Source organism: Protomyctophum parallelum, assembly GCF_964188405.1.
Source record: "Protomyctophum parallelum genome assembly, chromosome: 20".
Lineage (NCBI taxonomy): Eukaryota > Metazoa > Chordata > Actinopteri > Myctophiformes > Myctophidae > Protomyctophum > Protomyctophum parallelum.
The window spans coordinates 21,571,195-21,593,260 of NC_139718.1; the positions used below are offsets into that span (position 1 = coordinate 21,571,195).

At 38.8% G+C, this 22,066-nt stretch overlaps 1 protein-coding gene across 1 annotated transcript; it reads right to left on the reverse strand.

Annotated features, from left to right (window-relative positions):
- Positions 1 to 13,250: 13,250 nt before the first annotated feature.
- fam98b (family with sequence similarity 98 member B) lies at positions 13,251 to 21,385 on the reverse strand. Its single transcript, XM_083791979.1, has 8 exons — positions 21,202 to 21,385; positions 20,098 to 20,246; positions 17,219 to 17,344; positions 16,931 to 17,106; positions 16,711 to 16,791; positions 16,489 to 16,605; positions 14,363 to 14,530; positions 13,251 to 13,887 (listed from the first exon to the last, which is right to left on the reverse strand). The coding sequence occupies exons 1-8, from the start codon at positions 21,237 to 21,239 to the stop codon at positions 13,618 to 13,620; spliced, it is 1,125 nt and encodes a 374-aa protein (XP_083648105.1). The 5' UTR covers positions 21,240 to 21,385; the 3' UTR covers positions 13,251 to 13,617.
- Between the last annotated feature and the right edge of the window lie 681 nt (positions 21,386 to 22,066).

The following is a 22,066-nucleotide window of genomic DNA, read 5'->3' on the forward strand; positions in this document are numbered from 1 at the left end:
CCCATTGTTTTTTTTAATTTTTGAAAAAAACATTAATCCTCGTTTTTCATCATTTTGGACCATGGGCTATAGCCCATTATCGTACGGCATACTATAGCACGCCGTTTTTCATCATTTTTGCCATTGAGCCCTATTGTAAATTTGAAAGCACTATATTTCTAAAACTATGAAACATTTCAAAGATTCCTTTTCAGGCAAACATGTCCACCGTAAGATGAACCTAAGTAGGCTAGATTCGGGTTGCTAGGTGTAAGTATGTAGGACTAGTAGCATGCCAAAGTTTGTGCTATTGCCATAGAGAATGCATTGGCCGTTTAAGTTAAATAACTCAAAAACTACAAAACATAAAAATAAAAAAAAGTTCCAGCATGTGTCTCCACAGTAAGCTGAATAATAAAAAGTGTGAATGGAGTTTCTAGGTGAAAGTGACTTTTGACGTGCCTATAGAGCTGCCATTGAGCCCTATGTTAAATGTCTCAAATTTGAAAGCACTATATTTCTAAAACTATGAAACATTTCAAAGATTCCTTTTCAGGCAAACATGTCCACCGTAAGATGAACCTAAGTAGGCTAGAATGGGGTTGCTAGGTGTAAGTATGTAGGACTAGTAGCATGCCAAAGTTTGTGCTATTGCCATAGAGAATGCATTGGCCGTTTAAGTTAAATAACTCAAAAACTACAAAACATAAAAATAAAAAAAAGTTCCAGCATGTGTCTCCACAGTAAGCTGAATAATAAAAAGTGTGAATGGAGTTTCTAGGTGAAAGTGACTTTTGACGTGCCTATAGAGCTGCCATTGAGCCCTATGTTAAATGTCTCAAATTTGAAAGCACTATATTTCTAAAACTATGAAACATTTCAAAGATTCCTTTTCAGGCAAACATGTCCACCGTAAGATGAACCTAAGTAGGCTAGAATGGGGTTGCTAGGTGTAAGTATGTAGGACTAGTAGCATGCCAAAGTTTGTGCTATTGCCATAGAGAATGCATTGTGTTGCGGAGGATGAGAGGAATGCTCTCATCCTCCGCAACACCCATTCTCATACACCGCTATACACCGCAAGGATATGGGCTATAGCCCATATCGTACGGCATACTATACTGTAGCACGCCGTTTTTCATCATTTTTGAGGATTTGTAAAAAATTAAAAAAACGATGGGTTATAGCCCATTGTTTTTTTATTTTTGAAAAAAAGAATATCCTCGTTTTTCATCATTTTGGACCATGGGCTACAGCCCATATCGTACGGCATACTATAGCACGCCGTTTTTCATCATTTTTGAGGATTTGGAAAAAATGAAAAAATGAAAAAAAAACGATGGGTTATAGCCCATTGTTTTTTTTAATTTTTGAAAAATATATTATCCTCGTTTTTCATCATTTTGGACCATGGGCTATAGCCCATATCGTACGGCATACTATAGCACGCCGTTTTTCATCATTTTTGAGGATTTGGAAAAAATGAAAAAATGAAAAAAACGATGGGTTATAGCCCATTGTTTTTTTTAATTTTTGAAAAAAAGAATATCCTCGTTTTTCATCATTTTGGACCATGGGCTATAGCCCATATCGTACGGCATACTATAGCACGCCGTTTTTCATCATTTTTGAGGATTTGGAAAAAATGAAAAAATGAAAAAAACGATGGGTTATAGCCCATTGTTTTTTTTAATTTTTGAAAAAAAGAATATCCTAGTTTTTCATCATTTTGGACCATGGGCTATAGCCCATATCGTACGGCATACTATAGCACGCCGTTTTTCATCATTTTTGAGGATTTGGAAAAAATGAAAAAATGAAAAAAACGATGGGTTATAGCCCATTGTTTTTTTTAATTTTTGAAAAAAATAATATCCTCGTTTTTCATCATTTTGGACCATGGGCTATAGCCCATATCGTACGGCATACTATAGCACGCCGTTTTTCATCATTTTTGAGGATTTGGAAAAAATGAAAAAATGAAAAAAACGATGGGTTATAGCCCATTGTTTTTTTTAATTTTTGAAAAAAACATTAATCCTCGTTTTTCATCATTTTGGACCATGGGCTATAGCCCATTATCGTACGGCATACTATAGCACGCCGTTTTTCATCATTTTTGCCATTGAGCCCCATTGTAAATTTGAAAGCACTATATTTCTAAAACTATGAAACATTTCAAAGATTCCTTTTCAGGCAAACATGTCCACCGTAAGATGAACCTAAGTAGGCTAGAATGGGGTTGCTAGGTGTAAGTATGTAGGACTAGTAGCATGCCAAAGTTTGTGCTATTGCCATAGAGAATGCATTGGCCGTTTAAGTTAAATAACTCAAAAACTACAAAACATAAAAAAAAAAAAAAGTTCCAGCATGTGTCTCCACAGTAAGCTGAATAATAAAAAGTGTGAATGGAGTTTCTAGGTGAAAGTGACTTTTGACGTGCCTATAGAGCTGCCATTGAGCCCTATGTTAAATGTCTCAAATTTGAAAGCACTATATTTCTAAAACTATGAAACATTTCAAAGATTCCTTTTCAGGCAAACATGTCCACCGTAAGATGAACCTAAGTAGGCTAGAATGGGGTTGCTAGGTGTAAGTATGTAGGACTAGTAGCATGCCAAAGTTTGTGCTATTGCCATAGAGAATGCATTGTGTTGCGGAGGATGAGAGGAATGCTCTCATCCTCCGCAACACCCATTCTCATACACCGCTATACACCGCAAGGATATGGGCTATAGCCCATATCGTACGGCATACTATACTATAGCACACCGTTTTTCATCATTTTTGAGGATTTGTAAAAAATTAAAAAATTAAAAAAACGATGGGTTATAGCCCATTGTTTTTTTTTATTTTTGAAAAAAAGAATATCCTCGTTTTTCATCATTTTGGACCATGGGCTACAGCCCATATCGTACGGCATACTATAGCACGCCGTTTTTCATCATTTTTGAGGATTTGGAAAAAATGAAAAAATGAAAAAAAAACGATGGGTTATAGCCCATTGTTTTTTTTAATTTTTGAAAAATATATTATCCTTGTTTTTCATCATTTTGGACCATGTACGGCATACTATAGCACGCCGTTTTTCATAATTTTTGAGGATTTGGAAAAAATGAAAAAATGAAAAAAACGATGGGTTATAGCCCATTGTTTTTTTTAATTTTTGAAAAAAAGAATATCCTCGTTTTTCATCATTTTGGACCATGGGCTATAGCCCATATCGTACGGCATACTATAGCACGCCGTTTTTCATCATTTTTGAGGATTTGGAAAAAATGAAAAAATGAAAAAAACGATGGGTTATAGCCCATTGTTTTTTTTAATTTTTGAAAAAAATAATATCCTCGTTTTTCATCATTTTGGACCATGGGCTATAGCCCATATCGTACGGCATACTATAGCACGCCGTTTTTCATCATTTTTGAGGATTTGAAAAAAATGAAAAAAATAAAAAAACGATGGGTTATAGCCCATTGTTTTTTTTAATTTTTGAAAAAAACATTAATCCTCGTTTTTCATCATTTTGGACCATGGGCTATAGCCCATATCGTACGGCATACTATAGCACGCCGTTTTTCATCATTTTTGAGGATTTGGAAAAAATGAAAAAATGAAAAAAACGATGGGTTATAGCCCATTGTTTTTTTTAATTTTTGAAAAAAAGAATATCCTCGTTTTTCATCATTTTGGACCATGGGCTATAGCCCATATCGTACGGCATACTATAGCACGCCGTTTTTCATAATTTTTGAGGATTTGAAAAAAAAAGTTAAAATTAAAAAAACGATGGGTTATAGCCCATTGTTTTTTGAATTTTGAAAAAAATAATTATCCTCGTTTTTCATCATTTTGGACCATGGGCTATAGCCCATATCGTACGGCATACTATAGCACGCCGTTTTTCATCATTTTTGAGGAATTGAAAAAAATAAAAAAAACGATGGGTTATAGCCCATCGTTTTTTGAAAAATAAAAAATCCTCGTTTTTCATCATTTTGGACCATGGGCTATAGCCCATATCGTACGGCATACTATAGCACGCCGTTTTTCATCATTTTTGAGGATTTGGAAAAAATGAAAAAATGAAAAAAAACGATGGGTTATAGCCCATTGTTTTTTTTAATTTTTGAAAAAAAGAATACCCTCGTTTTTCATCATTTTGGACCATGGGCTATAGTCCATATCGTACGGCATACTATAGCACGCCGTTTTTCATCATTTTTGAGGATTTGGAAAAAATGAAAAAATGAAAAAAACGATGGGTTATAGCACATTGTTTTTTTTAATTCTTGAAAAAAATAATATCCTCGTTTTTCATCATTTTGGACCATGGGCTATAGCCCATATCGTACGGCATACTATAGCACGCCGTTTTTCATCATTTTTGAGGATTTGTAAAAAATTAAAAAATTAAAAAAACGATGGGTTATAGCCCATTGTTTTTTTTAATTTTTGAAAAAAACATTAATCCTCGTTTTTCATCATTTTGGACCATGGGCTATAGCCCATTATCGTACGGCATACTATAGCACGCCGTTTTTCATCATTTTTGCCATTGAGCCCTATTGTAAATTTGAAAGCACTATATTTCTAAAACTATGAAACATTTCAAAGATTCCTTTTCAGGCAAACATGTCCACCGTAAGATGAACCTAAGTAGGCTAGATTCGGGTTGCTAGGTGTAAGTATGTAGGACTAGTAGCATGCCAAAGTTTGTGCTATTGCCATAGAGAATGCATTGGCCGTTTAAGTTAAATAACTCAAAAACTACAAAACATAAAAATAAAAAAAAGTTCCAGCATGTGTCTCCACAGTAAGCTGAATAATAAAAAGTGTGAATGGAGTTTCTAGGTGAAAGTGACTTTTGACGTGCCTATAGAGCTGCCATTGAGCCCTATGTTAAATGTCTCAAATTTGAAAGCACTATATTTCTAAAACTATGAAACATTTCAAAGATTCCTTTTCAGGCAAACATGTCCACCGTAAGATGAACCTAAGTAGGCTAGAATGGGGTTGCTAGGTGTAAGTATGTAGGACTAGTAGCATGCCAAAGTTTGTGCTATTGCCATAGAGAATGCATTGTGTTGCGGAGGATGAGAGGAATGCTCTCATCCTCCGCAACACCCATTCTCATACACCGCTATACACCGCAAGGATATGGGCTATAGCCCATATCGTACGGCATACTATACTGTAGCACGCCGTTTTTCATCATTTTTGAGGATTTGTAAAAAATTAAAAAATTAAAAAAACGATGGGTTATAGCCCATTGTTTTTTTAATTTTTGAAAAAAAGAATATCCTCGTTTTTCATCATTTTGGACCATGGGCTATAGCCCATATCGTACGGCATACTATAGCACGCCGTTTTTCATCATTTTTGAGGATTTGGAAAAAAATAAAAAAAAACGATGGGTTATAGCCCATTGTTTTTTTTTATTTTTGAAAAATATATTATCCTCGTTTTTCATCATTTTGGACCATGGGCTATAGCCCATATCGTACGGCATACTATAGCACGCCGTTCTTCATCATTTTTGCCATTGAGCCCCATTGTAAATTTGAAAGCACTATATTTCTAAAACTATGAAACATTTCAAAGATTCCTTTTCAGGCAAACATGTCCACCGTAAGATGAACCTAAGTAGGCTAGAATGGGGTTGCTAGGTGTAAGTATGTAGGACTAGTAGCATGCCAAAGTTTGTGCTATTGCCATAGAGAATGCATTGTGTTGCGGAGGATGAGAGGAATGCTCTCATCCTCCGCAACACCCATTCTCATACACCGCTATACACCGCAAGGATATGGGCTATAGCCCATATCGTACGGCATACTATACTGTAGCACGCCGTTTTTCATCATTTTTGAGGATTTGTAAAAAATTAAAAAATTAAAAAAACGATGGGTTATAGCCCATTGTTTTTTTAATTTTTGAAAAAAAGAATATCCTCGTTTTTCATCATTTTGGACCATGGGCTATAGCCCATATCGTACGGCATACTATAGCACGCCGTTTTTCATCATTTTTGAGGATTTGGAAAAAAAGAAAAAAAAACGATGGGTTATAGCCCATTGTTTTTTTTAATTTTTGAAAAATATATTATCCTCGTTTTTCATCATTTTGGACCATGGGCTATAGCCCATATCGTACGGCATACTATAGCACGCCGTTCTTCATCATTTTTGCCATTGAGCCCCATTGTAAATTTGAAAGCACTATATTTCTAAAACTATGAAACATTTCAAAGATTCCTTTTCAGGCAAACATGTCCACCGTAAGATGAACCTAAGTAGGCTAGAATGGGGTTGCTAGGTGTAAGTATGTAGGACTAGTAGCATGCCAAAGTTTGTGCTATTGCCATAGAGAATGCATTGTGTTGCGGAGGATGAGAGGAATGCTCTCATCCTCCGCAACACCCATTCTCATACACCGCTATACACCGCAAGGATATGGGCTATAGCCCATATCGTACGGCATACTATACTGTAGCACGCCGTTTTTCATCATTTTTGAGGATTTGTAAAAAATTAAAAAATTAAAAAAACGATGGGTTATAGCCCATTGTTTTTTTTAATTTTTGAAAAAAAGAATATCCTCGTTTTTCATCATTTTGGACCATGGGCTATAGCCCATATCGTACGGCATACTATAGCACGCCGTTTTTCATCATTTTTGAGGATTTGGAAAAAATGAAAAAATGAAAAAAAAACGATGGGTTATAGCCCATTGTTTATTTTTATTTTTGAAAAATATATTATCCTCGTTTTTCATCATTTTGGACCATGGGCTATAGCCCATATCGTACGGCATACTATAGCACGCCGTTTTTCATCATTTTTGAGGATTTGTAAAAAATGAAAAAATGAAAAAAACGATGGGTTATAGCCCATTGTTTTTTTTTATTTTTGAAAAAAACATTAATCCTCGTTTTTCATCATTTTGGACCATGGGCTATATAATCCATTATCGTACGGCATACTATAGCATGCCGTTTTTCATCATTTTTGCCATTGAGCCCCATTGTAAATTTGAAAGCACTATATTTCTAAAACTATGAAACATTTCAAAGATTCCTTTTCAGGCAAACATGTCCACCGTAAGATGAACCTAAGTAGGCTAGAATGGGGTTGCTAGGTGTAAGTATGTAGGACTAGTAGCATGCCAAAGTTTGTGCTATTGCCATAGAGAATGCATTGGCCGTTTAAGTTAAATAACTCAAAAACTACAAAACATAAAAATAAAAAAAAGTTCTAGCATGTGTCTCCACAGTAAGCTGAATAATAAAAAGTGTGAATGGAGTTTCTAGGTGAAAGTGACTTTTGACGTGCCTATAGAGCTGCCATTGAGCCCTATGTTAAATGTCTCAAATTTGAAAGCACTATATTTCTAAAACTATGAAACATTTCAAAGATTCCTTTTCAGGCAAACATGTCCACCGTAAGATGAACCTAAGTAGGCTAGAATGGGGTTGCTAGGTGTAAGTATGTAGGACTAGTAGCATGCCAAAGTTTGTGCTATTGCCATAGAGAATGCATTGGCCGTTTAAGTTAAATAACTCAAAAACTACAAAACATAAAAATAAAAAAAAGTTCCAGCATGTGTCTCCACAGTAAGCTGAATAATAAAAAGTGTGAATGGAGTTTCTAGGTGAAAGTGACTTTTGACGTGCCTATAGAGCTGCCATTGAGCCCTATGTTAAATGTCTCAAATTTGAAAGCACTATATTTCTAAAACTATGAAACATTTCAAAGATTCCTTTTCAGGCAAACATGTCCACCGTAAGATGAACCTAAGTAGGCTAGAATGGGGTTGCTAGGTGTAAGTATGTAGGACTAGTAGCATGCCAAAGTTTGTGCTATTGCCATAGAGAATGCATTGGCCGTTTAAGTTAAATAACTCAAAAACTACAAAACATAAAAAAAAAAAAAAGTTCCAGCATGTGTCTCCACAGTAAGCTGAATAATAAAAAGTGTGAATGGAGTTTCTAGGTGAAAGTTACTTTTGACGTGCCTATAGAGCTGCCATTGAGCCCTATGTTAAATGTCTCAAATTTGAAAGCACTATATTTCTAAAACTATGAAACATTTCAAAGATTCCTTTTCAGGCAAACATGTCCACCGTAAGATGAACCTAAGTAGGCTAGAATGGGGTTGCTAGGTGTAAGTATGTAGGACTAGTAGCATGCCAAAGTTTGTGCTATTGCCATAGAGAATGCATTGTGTTGCGGAGGATGAGAGGAATGCTCTCATCCTCCGCAACACCCATTCTCATACACCGCTATACACCGCAAGGATATGGGCTATAGCCCATATCGTACGGCATACTATACTGTAGCACGCCGTTTTTCATCATTTTTGAGGATTTGTAAAAAATTAAAAAATTAAAAAAACGATGGGTTATAGCCCATTGTTTTTTTTAATTTTTGAAAAAAAGAATATCCTCGTTTTTCATCATTTTGGACCATGGGGTATAGCCCATATCGTACGGCATACTATAGCACGCCGTTTTTCATCATTTTTGAGGATTTGGAAAAAATGAAAAAATGAAAAAAAAAACGATGGGTTATAGCCCATTGTTTTTTTTAATTTTTGAAAAAAATATTATCCTCGTTTTTCATCATTTGGGACCATGGGCTATAGCCCATATCGTACGGCATACTATAGCACGCCGTTTTTCATCATTTTTGAGGATTTGTAAAAAATTTAAAAATTAAAAAACCGATGGGTTATAGCCCATTGTTTTTTTTTAATTTTTGAAAAAAATAATATCCTCGTTTTTCATCATTTTGGACCATGGGCTATAGCCCATATCGTACGGCATACTATAGCACGCCGTTTTTCATCATTTTTGAGGATTTGAAAATTTAAAAAAAACGATGGGTTATAGCCCATCGTTTTTTGAATTTTTGATTTTTTTTGTTTTATCCTCGTTTTTCATCATTTTGGACCATGGGCTATAGCCCATATCGTACGGCATACTATAGCACGCCGTTTTTCATCATTTTTGAGGATTTGAAAAAAAAAATCTAATCTCAAATTTGAAAGCACTATATTTCTAAAACTATGACACCTTTCAAAGATTCCTTTTCAGGCAAACATGTCCACCGTAAGATGAACCTAAGTAGGCTAGAATGGGGTTGGTAGTTTTAAGTATGTAGGACTAGTAGCATGCCAAAGTTTGTGCTATTGCCATAGAGAATGCATTGGGCGTTTAAGTTAAATAACTCAGAAACTACAAAACATTTCAAAGTAAAACGTTCCAGCATGTGTCTCCACAGTAAGCTGAATAATAAAAAGTGTGAATGGAGTTTCTAGGTGAAAGTGATTTCTTGACGTGCCAAAATCTGCCATTGAGTCCCATGTTAAAAGTCTCAAATTTGAAAGCACTATATTTCTAAAACTATGACACCTTTCAAAGATTCCTTTTCAGGCAAACATGTCCACCGTAAGATGAACCTAAGTAGGCTAGAATGTGGTTGGTAGGTTTAAGTATGTAGGACTACCGTGTGTGCATGCGTGAAATTGGAAGCCACGCCCACTCCACAGTGTGATCTCATCTCCCTCTAGCCTGGGCACCATTTCATTTCGGTATATGATCCGGGCTGGAGCCGGATGATATGCTTACGTCATGTTGTAGGCAATGGTTTGCCTACAACAAACAGGAAGAACAGGCGGCGACAACTTCCTTTTCCCTCTCAATAAAAGCTCTCGCTTACGAGAGCTTTTATTGAGAGGGAAAAGGAAGTTGCCGCCGCCTGTTCATCCTGTCTGGCGACTACAAAACAATACTACAACATGACGTAACCATCATCCGGCCCCAGCCCGGATCATATGGACTTTTGAAACAGAGACCAGGCTTTCCTCCGAGGCGGTGGAAAGCCTGGTGATGCGAGGTTAATCTCCCTCTAGTCCACTGTCCGCAGGAGATGAGGAGAAGAGAAACTCACGGAAGGAGGAAATGTCGGCTCACGATTTTGCTTATTCCTTCTAAATCTCTGTATATAAAATATAGCTCACGCAGCGAATCTCTTAGTTACATCAACATTGTTCTTCGACAATATTTTGTTTGTGCCTAAGTATTACGAGTAGATAGTTCGCTTTGCCTATTTCGCCTGCCATGCAGTGACGCGCCTACGCTTCCCAGCCATTAGCCATGATGTCCCAGAGCCAACTAATAGACATTGAGGGGGCAAAAAAACTCGCTGATCAGTTGCGACATTGAGGGGGTAAAAAAACCTCGCTGATTTAATGGGTAACAGACAGTAACACATTTGAGTCTCAGACAGTGACTGTACTCGCGGAGAGTGGATTACCTGCGCCGAACTCCTCGGGGACCACCAGATTGACATGTCAATTGTGTTCGGCTGTCAATCAAACCAACTGCGTGAGTGCTGTATAATAAATGTCACGTTATAATGTAGGCTAATACAAGTTCACGCGCGCACATTGTCAGCATGACCATCTGCAAGCTCACAACTCGCTGCATGTGGACGCAACAGTTGGAGTTTGTAGATACACGGAATGACGATACACATTTCACAGAATATATACTACCACTTTGAATTAAAACAATCGGTTGTGCTTTGGCCGCCAATACAAATGAAATCACCAGTCTCACACTGCATCATATTCATATCTTCACACGTTGGGAGCTTGTAGATTTGCTATTTTTTTAAATTCTGTGGACCACCACCACCACACATATAAAAGCTGCTGGTAATAATATTACGAAAGTCATGGACTTTGATATAATAACAAAAACAAGAATTTATGCAAATCAATTAATTACCAGCTGCTACTGCATTATATCTCCAGAATTGTGCTATTATATGACATGTATATATCTGTGTCTGTTTATGTGTGTGTGTGTGTGTGTGTGTGTGTGTGTGTGTGTGTGTGTGTGTGTGTGTGTGAACAACAACAGGATCTGTCCATGTTAAGTGTGAGTCTAGCCTAGTACTGCACGAGTGGTGTGCTCATGTGTGAAATTGGAACGATACAGAGAAGAAATTGGAACTAATAATGCAGCTGGTAATTAATTGATTTCATCAATTTGGGCTTGTTTAATTTGCATCCCAGTACACTCAGGGTAAGTACGTCGAGGAGTAATGGCTTCAGTTGGAGGTTCTTCGGTTCGGCTTCGGTTCCCGGCTGGCCTTGAACCTGCTTTGGCCATGTACCTCGGTACAAGCCAAGGTAACGTAACCTATGTGGCCACTAGCCAGTATAGCCACGTCCTACCCGCTTGTCTACGGCACCTCCATTTACAAACGTTTCTTTAGAGCTTTTACGTGTGGTTTCTGGAGCAAAGTATTCAAAACTAGATTCAGAGTAAACATCCAGGAAGAGTTAAACCCATGACATTCTTTTTTTTTTTCACTTAATTTTTATTGAAGGAAGAAACATACACAACTGACAAGACTATACGGAAAGAAAAAAGACAAAAAGTAAACGAAAACCCATGACATTCTGATCTAGACAGTGTCCTATCACATTGAGCCACCATGTTGGCTGTTCAGTCATAGTTTTCCTTCTTCTTTAACTAACTATACTCACCAAATACATCTCAAGATATCTTTCTCTTTATCATTTTTATCCCACGATTTTGCAACCTGTTTTTTTCACCGAGTGTCAATTAACTAATGTTATCCTGAGCACTGCACTTCCTCCTGGGGGGCAGCAGACTCACCTCATGCTTCCTTCTATGTATGAGGAGTCCAAGCTGCTTCTTTTCACCTGACAGGGGGGAATTTCCCCGGCCGGACGTAGCGCATGGAAGGAACACGTTATTCCAACCAGTTCCTTTCCCCTCCATCAGGCACCCCGGCTCGCCAGGGGGAGGTAGTTTAGGGCCGTTTCGCCAACCCCGCCTCAGAAAAGTGCACTGATGCGGAGGAGGGAACACGACCCCAGAACCCACAGCGTCCCCAGCAGGAATCGAACCCAGGACCTTCTTGCTGTGAGGCGACAGCCCTACCGACTGTGCCACCATGCTCCCTTAAATGAGTGAGCTGCAATGGCTCACTGGAGTAATGGCCTACCTATGAAACAAGGTTGCAGGTTTAATTCCTGGCTCTGACCTCTGACAATGTATGTATTTTGGATACTTTAAAAATATATGTTTTTTTGTGGCTTTCACCTTTATTTCATATTTTTTATAGAGGGAAAGACAGTAGGCTGACAGGAAATGAGGAGAGAGATGGGGGGTGACATGCAGTAAAGGCCGTCGGGATTAGGAGTCAAACCCGTTGCACACTGCCAGGCTTGGACTACCGACCAAGTCTTTAAGTTTTAAATATAAATCTGGCACTACATCTCTTCACATGGGGGTATGCGACCAAATACATATCAATTTGGGGGTCCTTCACATGAAAATGTTTGAGAACCACAAGGAATAGGTAGACAGCCATAGGTGAATGGATAGAGTGGCAGTGAGCAGAAGGAGACAGGTTCAAGTTTCTGGCATTGTGTGGGTGTAATCCGAGGGATACATTCAGTGTTTTACAGACATAAACCTGAACATTTCCCTAGTGCATTCCCATAATGGAGTAGGCTACTGTCAGAGAATTAAAGGGACAATATCCCTTTAATATATATAGATATATGTGTGTGTTAATGACCTTTAGAAGATTTAGAACACTTTCCTGGGGGTCTTTGTGTGTAATAAGTGAGCCCAGTAAGACTATTGCACCACAGAGACTTTAACATTATGTGATGTATCTTTGTTTTTCATATCTGGTTTGGTACAGCCCAATCTGAAAGATGGTTTAGGGGTTTTATAAAAAAAATATTTTAACCCAACCTTACATATATCATGTAGCGACTCTGGTAGGACTCAAACCCAGAGCCTTTGAATATCTCTTTCGACATGACGTCGCACCAACAGCCAATATAATCGCATCAGGTTTTCCCCAAGCAAGGCCCTTGCAGTGTCAATGTCCGGCCAAGTGGAGGCAGCATAGATTGATAGGGCCACTTAGAGAACAGCACACACACACACACACACACACATTTTTATATTTACCTGTACTTTCGTTTGAAATGTACCCATTCTTTTATATATATATATATATTTTTTTTAATGTACCCATTCTGCATACTGTGAAATAAAATGTTCAATCAGTTCTCAGATTGAGTGGTTTACTCAGATTCACGTTCTGACTGGGCACTTAAAGTTAATAAAAGTTAGTCCATTTTTTAAGAAATATTGTTTTATAAAAAATACTACGGGATAATATGATTAAAATGCCATTGTGCTGCAACAAAACATTGAATGTCCAAGACTTTTCCTTTTTATTATGTTTTTTGTGATTCAAGTGAAAATGGCCAATCTACAACACGTGAGCTTGTAGATCTGCTATTTTCACTACTTTTGAGCAACACTCCTATGAAGTAGGCCATACATTTTCGAAAAAACACAAGTTGATATATGGATGGAGATGGAGCTTTCTATCGGACAACAACAAAATCATCAAAAAGTGGGAGATATTTCACAGACATCGATTCCATCTTTGCTTTCATGATTTTGAGATTCAATAAAAACAAATGTATTACAGAAGAGACCTAAAAATGGAGTTCAGTTCATATGCAACACTGTGTCTGGCATAATAATTTACAAAAGAAAAAGCCAATGATTTCAATACTGATAGCGCCCCCTCTTTCCCCCATGTCCACCATGGTTCCATGATTCTCCACCTCCACCCGCACCTCTCCAACTGCCACCTCCTCCACCACCACCACCCCCCCTCCAACCACCACCACCACCCCCCCCTCCTCCTCCTCTTCCACCACGTCCTCCCCAGCCACCTCCACCATCTTGTCTTTTTTGCCAGGGTGGCATCTCAGGACGTGGGGCTTCTATCTCGGATGGACGGCCTCCTCTGTCAGGTACTCTTCCCATTAGGATCTGTGGGCAAGACCAGATGAAAGGAGGTTTCAGACTGGACTGTTGAATCGTAATCATGTGCAATACTTACATCATGGCCAGGTAGCTATGCAACCAAAGATTCTACCAAAGCTTAACAGCTCTTTAACAGAGCAGCTAAGATAATTAGTCTGATAATCTTTCTCAGATTCCAAAAGATTCCATTCCACTGTATTTATTATAAATGTAAATATTACAAAGATAATTTTCATGCCATGTGTAAATTGACCAACTGACACATTCTATGAGACATTGCCCTGTGTAAAGTGTATAAGATTTATACTTTGTCGTGCCCCGTGGCGGAAATAGCAGATCTACAACATCACAGTGCAGGCTATTTTTTTTTAGACTTTTCACCCGACATGCTCAAAACAGGGACACCAGGGTGTGGTTAAAGAAACATTAAAAAATGTTAATTGCGCTACTATAATGGAGCATTTACACATAGGCTTTGTACCTTGTTGACAGCGCAGGCAGTTCCCTCCCTTGAGGAACCACTACTGGTTTTCACCACATTACAGATGTCCTGCCTGGCAGCAAGTAGCTCTGCCATACCCACAGATGGCTGTGGCCTCAGAGAATGTCTCTTGGGTTGGTAAGCTCTTGCCATGCTGTCCACCTTCACCTAACAAAAAAAAGAAGAGACCTAAGTTCCCAAACATTTTCAAGTCAAGGACCCCCAAATTGACACTTTATTTCCTGTGGACCACCCATTTGAAAAGGTATTCCAAAGACCCCCATAAGAGAAGATTTGTACGGCTCTAGATTCTCAACCCGTTTCATTTCAAGGACCCCCAGTTTGACATGCATTAGGCTACAGACCCCCATTTAATGGCATTTCTATCTCTGGGACCCCCAATTTATATTGTTAAATCAATGTTATTTTAACTCCGAGAGTGTACAAATGGAACCAAATGGACCCTGACCCTCTCAGAGTTAGACCCATAAGGGTCGATTTGGTTCCAAACTATCATTTAGCTGGGGACCCCCTGGAACTACATCAAGGACCCGTGGGGGTCCCCGGACCCCACTTTGGGAACCGCTGACCTAAGCTATACAGTTTACATGCCACATCCATGTCACTCATCTACAGTATAAAGCATCATTACCAGTCTTGCCAGAGAGAAAGAAGTAACCATGTCCATGAAAGAAGCGACTATAGTAGGCCCTCTGCTATTTGAAAATAGCTGAGGTATAAGCTCACAACGCGTCACATGGCGCAAAGTTTTTTAAAGAATCTGGAAATAAAATGTGAAATACATCACAAATCTCGTACGGGGGTCCCTGGCACAGAATATTTTTTAGATGGGGGTTTATGGAGGGACAAATACATATTCATTTGGGGTCCATGAAATATGAACGTTTGGGAACTGGGGGTTACGAACGTAACCAAAGTTTTACAAATGGCGAGAAGAGCTGCTCACACTGGTTTAAACAGCATTAGCAAGCAAGCCCAAAAAAGCAACTACGCTTTCGAAACAAGCCCAAAAACCCACAACCAGCTATATTTACAAGCAACCCCTAACCCTAACCAAGTGCAGTGATTTAGTATTTATTTTAAAGCCATTTCAGGAGACAAATACTGCAGCTTAAATGTACATTTAAAGAAGTCTGTATTTAAGTCATGTGTAACCTTTTCAATTAACCCATTTAGACCTGAGGCCTAAAAACGTCTCCTAAAACCTAACCTAAGGTTCTCTGAAAATGTTCAAATTCGTATAAAAAGTAAAAAATGTTGATAAAAAAATGATACAGAGGTGTATGTGACACAGAGGGCGCAGCCGGCATTAAAAGTTAAAAAAAACTTAAGTTACACCAGGTCTAAATCGGGTTAAACAAGTACATTTTGATTTAATCTTTAACTGGCAATTCTTTTTCATCATTCTGTGATGTGTTCTTGACAACTTATTTAAACACTATTTACAGGTATTTGGGGGGTAATTGACACTTGCAACAAAGTGACACAGCACCAGAAATATACTGGAAATGCATGTGTATTTTACAGTCAATAAATACAGTTTCTGACAGCACATTGTCACTTAACAAAATGTCCCCAGCACTAGGGCCCTGCAGCATAAATATTTCAGCGTTCCTCCCTACTACTACCACCAACTAATATTACATAGTATTACTTTATTTTTTATATATTGCAAAGGGCTTTGTTCACAAACTGCACTTCTAATTTATTACTAAGCTTATTATAAGCTAAATATTAGAGAGGAAGGTCATGCTATTAATAGTCTGTCTCGTGTTTGTTCCACATTACATTTGTTAAGTACAAGTACAAAATAAAGTTGCGCTACTATTGAAAAATGTAATGCACACAATGCCTCTATAAAAACCCAACAGACCTACAGCTCTTTTCACTTTCTGTGTCAGATTACAGTCCGCAGTGCAACAGAAACAGAATACGAGATACATTGATTGATGCAGTGGTAGGAAAGCCATTATAAATCAAGCCCAGATTGTGCACAGGCACACGTGGCATGTGTGGCAATAATGGTGGTGAATTGGTGTTGAAAGAACAGACTTTCTTTTTTTACACATGTAAAAAACAACAGGTAATTTCAGGGATAAACCTGCCTTGGCTCTGTCCGACCAGCCAAAGGACTGCACGGTGACATCTAATCGCTTGATCAGCATTCTACGCCGACATTCGTACTCTGAACACAGGAGCGTGTTTATGCTTTGTAGCTTCTCCTGTGGACCCATAGAAAGTTCAAATGCATACTTATATACAGACAAATATATATGGATATGAAGAACTTGCCATGGCTATAAAGTTAGAGGATTTATCCGACTTACCCATTGCTCACTACTGAGAGATTCCTTCAGGACTGGCATTGCAATGTGGCCACTTGATAGACCTTCAAGAATTGCCTTTATCTAAAAATCGTACACACGGTTAAGTTTAGACATTTGTGACTTTAATTACAGATGGCATAAACCATGTTGTGCTAGGTGCACTGATATATAATAAAAATACCATTTATTCCCAAAAGAATATCAGGACTTGAAAACACACCTTGTTTTCTACTTCAGAGAATAATCCTTCATCAATTTCTCCTTTTGGCTCTGAGAGCTTGAGTGTTTCACAAATTGCCCGGAGGTCCTGGTGTGCTGTGCTCTTTCCTTGTTGTTTATTGGAGACTCGTTTGCTGTTGACTATCTGTGCTGCTTGCAGCTCAGAGCAAAGAAACACTTTATGAAAGAAGAAAATAAAAGATGACATGCATTAGTAACTTACCAACCAATAATTACTATTTGCTTGGTGCAGTGACTTCATCAGTATGGAACAATAACTAGTACGTACAGATGAGTTTTACATGGTCCCTGTTGTGTAGACTGCCCTGGAGAATCCCAGATACAACCCCTTCATAAGGACAGTGCAATTCTTTCAGTAAACCACTCATCTCAACCTTAAGACCTTCCACGTCATCTATAAGAGAGAGAGAGAGAGAGAGAGAGAGAGAGAGAAATAAAACCAGCAAAGTACTTTTTTGCTTCCCAAAGGAATGTTTGATCAATTCAGTCCATCAGTCATACCGCGACTGAATGTCATTCCTGTGCTGCTCGTGAAAAAGTAGAGATATTTGACTAAACAAACGTTTTCTGCCAGAACTTTCAAATGGATATGAAACTAGAGGACAGTATCCGACTCAAAGTCTTAGGAATTATTTATTGGGCGAGTACACACACCGTGCAGAGATCTAGGCCCTTTCGGGACCCTCGGTTACCTTTTCTGTATATGGAGGGCGGTACCCTAGGGTCCCTTGAAAGTCAATCCACTCTACAATAGACGCAGCTGTACCACTGTCTGGTCACGGACACAAAGTGTCTCTTGAGTGTTGATGAGATGTTTAAAAGATGCATAAAGTAGCAGTAGGAGACTGTGGAAACTTGTGCGAACTGTTAAGTATTTTAAAAATGTTTGATTCTCTGAAATTCTCTCTTCCCAACTTCCCATGTCCCGCCTCGCGACTGGCTAGCTGCACATCCTAGTTAGTGGCCAACCACATACATGGCATGCTTGATGTTTATAATGCTGTCGTGTCGTGGGTCTATTGAATAACTCCTGTTATGGCCCAATCTTTAGCTTTTGTTAATTTCTAAATAAGAAGTGGACATGTTTCCTCTTTAAAACTGTGTTTCTAAAATGTCTGAGCCCAGATACAGCAACGTGCAGCTAGCCAGTCGTGGTGCGGGAGGCAGGACATGGGAAGTGAGAAAGAGAGGAGAAGCCAAAATTTCAAAAATAGATTCAAAATACTTAGCGGCAATGCCGTTTAAGTTTTAACTGCTACTTTTTGCATATTTGAAACATCTCAACACTCAAGCGACGTTATATTTGTCTGTGACCAGACAGTAGTACAGCTGCATCTATTGAAGAGTGGATTGACTTTCAAGGGACCGTAGGGTACCGCCTTCCAAAATACAGAAAGGTCACAAAGGGGAAACCGATCTATGGCTGTGAATTTGGGAATGAAAAAGGAAGGGATGTCCGCACACTGAATTATAGCTCCCAGGAAAATTATTTATTTGTAACAACGTTTCGACCACTGTGGGTCTTCGTCAGGTATGAGTATACAACATCAAGAGGCGTATTATATACAACAGCATATGGGCAGGTCTACAAGGAACAAGCTCTGTTGCAATGATGAAAATCAAGCTAGACACGCCCACCGCATCTAAAAGGTTGAGGCTGCAATCAGCATGTAGGGCATGTCAAGCTATGGACTCTCTCTCTCTCTCTCTCTCTCTCTATATATATATATATATATATATATATATATATATATATATTGAACAATAGTGGCTCTAAGGCCAACTTTTTAGAACCCAAAAGAAAAGTATAAAGGTGCAGACATAGTTAAAGGTAAGCTGCAAACCAAATAAAAACATTGCAAAGGATAAAAAATACAGCCTACAGGATGAGACCAAAATATAATAGCAAAATATATAGTAGGGTACTGTAATTACAGTACAAAATAATGAGGACATAACATAGGGACAAAGAATGGCAATAACACAATACACAAAAGTTAAAAAGATAAAACATAAAAAGAAAGAATGAATTAACCCAGAAATGGTTTGACATCAAATTCCTCATTAAGCCCTTGAGGCGCCATAGTGTTGAGTGTATATTTGTAAAAAGCTTCATGTTGGAGTAGGAGTAGCCCCACAAGTCAGAACCCAATGGTACTGAAGTTTCTGACATTTTTGAGACCCAGTACCATGGGGTCCTATTCCACCGCTCCCGGGTACGCAAACATAAATAAACATAAATACCTTCGGATACGTCGTTTCTGTGTCGTTTGAGTGCTTCTGTTCGTTTGAGTGATTCTGATTCTGAGAACTTTAGTTTACAACGTACACCGCTGCGAATTCTCCTGTGCCGCGGAAGCCGTTAAGTATTTTTTGTTTGACCGATTTGGTCGCTTTGATTCTTCTCTTCCTTCCTTGTTTATTGACAACTCATTGTACCGCCTATCTGGCTAGCTAGTGGCTATAGCTATGACAGATCAGAGGCAGGAACGTAGGGACGCACAAGCCAACCCCGCAGCGGGAGGCGGTACAATAAACGGTCAATAAACAAGTTAGGAAGAGAAGATTCAAAGCGACCAAATCGGTCAAACAAAGATTAAAAATACTTAACGGCTTCCGCGGCACAGGAGAATTCGCAGCGGTGTACGTTGTAAACTAAAGTTCTCAGAATCACTCAAACGAACAGAAGCCCTCAAACGGCACAGAAACGACGTATCCGACGGTATTTATGTCTGCGTTCTATCATTTCCATACGAAAACACATCAACACACAGGGACCCCATGGGTCAGCCCGGTTTGGCACGATAGATTGGGCTGACCCAGGGGGTTCCGAGAGGGGCTATAGTAGGAGTCGATTGTGGTCACCACCCCGAGGGGGTCTCTGAGGTCTCTCTACTTTTTCAATGCCCCAGTATTGGAGTAGTGGAAATATTATGTCCTATTTTTTTTAAATGGGCTGCGACTGGATTTCGCTCGTCGCCACATCTGATATTTCTTCTATGTTCACTGATACGTGTGCGTAGGGCTCTGCTAGGTTTTCTTTGTGAATTTGGTAATACATGAAATGTACTATGTACGATCACAGACATTCTAGGGCTAATGTCAATAAAGCTACTTTAAGTGAATTGATATAGAACTGGCTCTCACCTGGCCCAGAAGAGATGCTCTCCTCCAGGTCACACAGCTTGTTTAACCTGGATGCGAGCCATGCGCATAGGTTCACATATTCAGGGGAGGACAGTCCGCCCTCTGCAGCTCTGGCAAGCGCATTTTCCTCCAGCAGGGGGCCATCATAACTGTACAGTGTTCAGGAGAACAGATTAAACAAAACACCCAGGGTATTACTATTATTACATATACACAACACAGCCAGCGTTACATATCCAAATACCATGCCTCCAATCCATTGACCTATTAGTTAACGTAAACGTTAATTGGGGAGAAGTGTCGTTCAGTTGATGTCTTGATACTTCTTAGCCCCTTTCGGGACCCTACGTAAAACTTTTTTGATATTTTGTTTTAGTTTTACGTTGGGTCCCTGCTCGCTAGTGTATTTTCGTATGGAAATTCCTAAATGCGGATGTGGAGATTCTCTCTAAAATAGGCCCCGCGGCATGTGACGCCATTATTTTCCTTGAGTTATTCTGAATTCGGTAACTTTAAGTAGCTATACATCCCGGTGCGAATATCTCCTGTGGCGCGGAAGCCGTTAAGTATTTTTAATCTTTGTTTGACCGATTTGGTCGCTTTATTTCTTCTTGTTTGTTTACCGTTTATTGTACCGCCTCCCGGTGTGCGGTTGGCTTGTGAGGCTACGTCCCTGCCTCTGATCTGCTGTGTCATAGCTATAGCGCCACTAGCTAGCCAGATAGGCGGTACAATGAGGTGTCAATAAACAAGAAGAATCCAAGCTTCCAAATCGGGCAAACATATATTAAAAATACTAAACGGCTTTCGCGCCACAGGAGATATTCGCAAAGGTATGTATGTGTACTTATACTTTACATATTCAGAAAGCCTCATACTGAAGAATATCGTCAAAGAGCGCGGGGAGGCGTTTTAACATTACACATGAGCCAGTAAATGTTTTAATCAGGTGGCATGGACGACGAGGAACAGGACCCAATGCACTGGGTCGAACAAATGTCAGAAACTTCAGTAGCATTTGGGTTCTGCTTGGAGGGCTAGATACTTCTTAAAAAGCTAACATCAGCTAGGAAAGCTAAATAGCGAGCTGTGGTCGATGCTTACCCAATTTGCTCTAGCGAGTCCAAGATATCACTCTCCATTGTGGGCGCTGCAAGACAAGTATTTCATCTACTTATTTAGACATTACATCGCGTGTAACTTAGCGGTTTAATTCGCTTTCATTGCTGCTCATTCATCCTCCTAAGAGACTCTTTGTAAACCAGAGCTGCTGCCTCCAACATGTCTGCTTAGAGGTCCGGCAGACAATACAGGTCGTGACGAAACCACCGTCATCTGTAGTTCCGCTGAACAAGCACTACCTGCGTAACAGTTAAGTAAGTCCCCAGTGGCATTAATAATATTTAGATTACAATACAAGATTTGGATTTTTTTTTTAAAGTATATCAAAAAATGTAATACCACCATTTCCAAGTATTACATAATTACTTTGCATATTTACACTAATACAAAACATACAAACAGATAAGAAATTATGATGTATAGGTAATATAATCAGTTAATCACCTATATTTCGAGGAGTTTCCCAATATCTCCAGTTCTGAACAGAAAATGTTTTTTAGGTGGGAACCCTGGGATGCCAAGCCAAAGAACCCCTCTCAAAGATAGGGTTTAAACTTCCATATGTCTTCTTTTTTCCACTTGTTTACCCTCTATCCAGATAAAATTGGTATCCTGATGATTTTGTTTTTATTGAAAAGAAGGAACAAATACTATTATACTCCATAGCAATAACTGTTATGGGGGTATCACTTACGGTAGGCTGTAAAAAATATAATTTTTAAAGTGGAAGACAACTTTGGTAGAGGTTTGGGTTGCTTGCCATGATGTGACAAGAAATCAAAAATAATTTCTCCAGTGATTAGGAATTGATCATTCAAAATATGCTCCTCATTGACTTAAATGTATT

What these genes read in the sequence shown, in the direction of transcription:
- fam98b (XM_083791979.1), bottom strand. Translation starts at nt 21,239, where the DNA reads ATGGAGAGTGATATCTTGGACTCGCTAGAGCAAATTGG. An exon ending in GACTCGCTAGAGCAAATTGG is followed by an intron (nt 20,247 to 21,201) that starts GTAAGCATCGAC and finishes AACACTGTACAG; the next exon opens with TTATGATGGCCCCCTGCTGG. An exon ending in GCTGGTCGGACAGAGCCAAG is followed by an intron (nt 14,531 to 16,488) that starts GCAGGTTTATCC and finishes TTTTTTTGTTAG; the next exon opens with GTGAAGGTGGACAGCATGGC.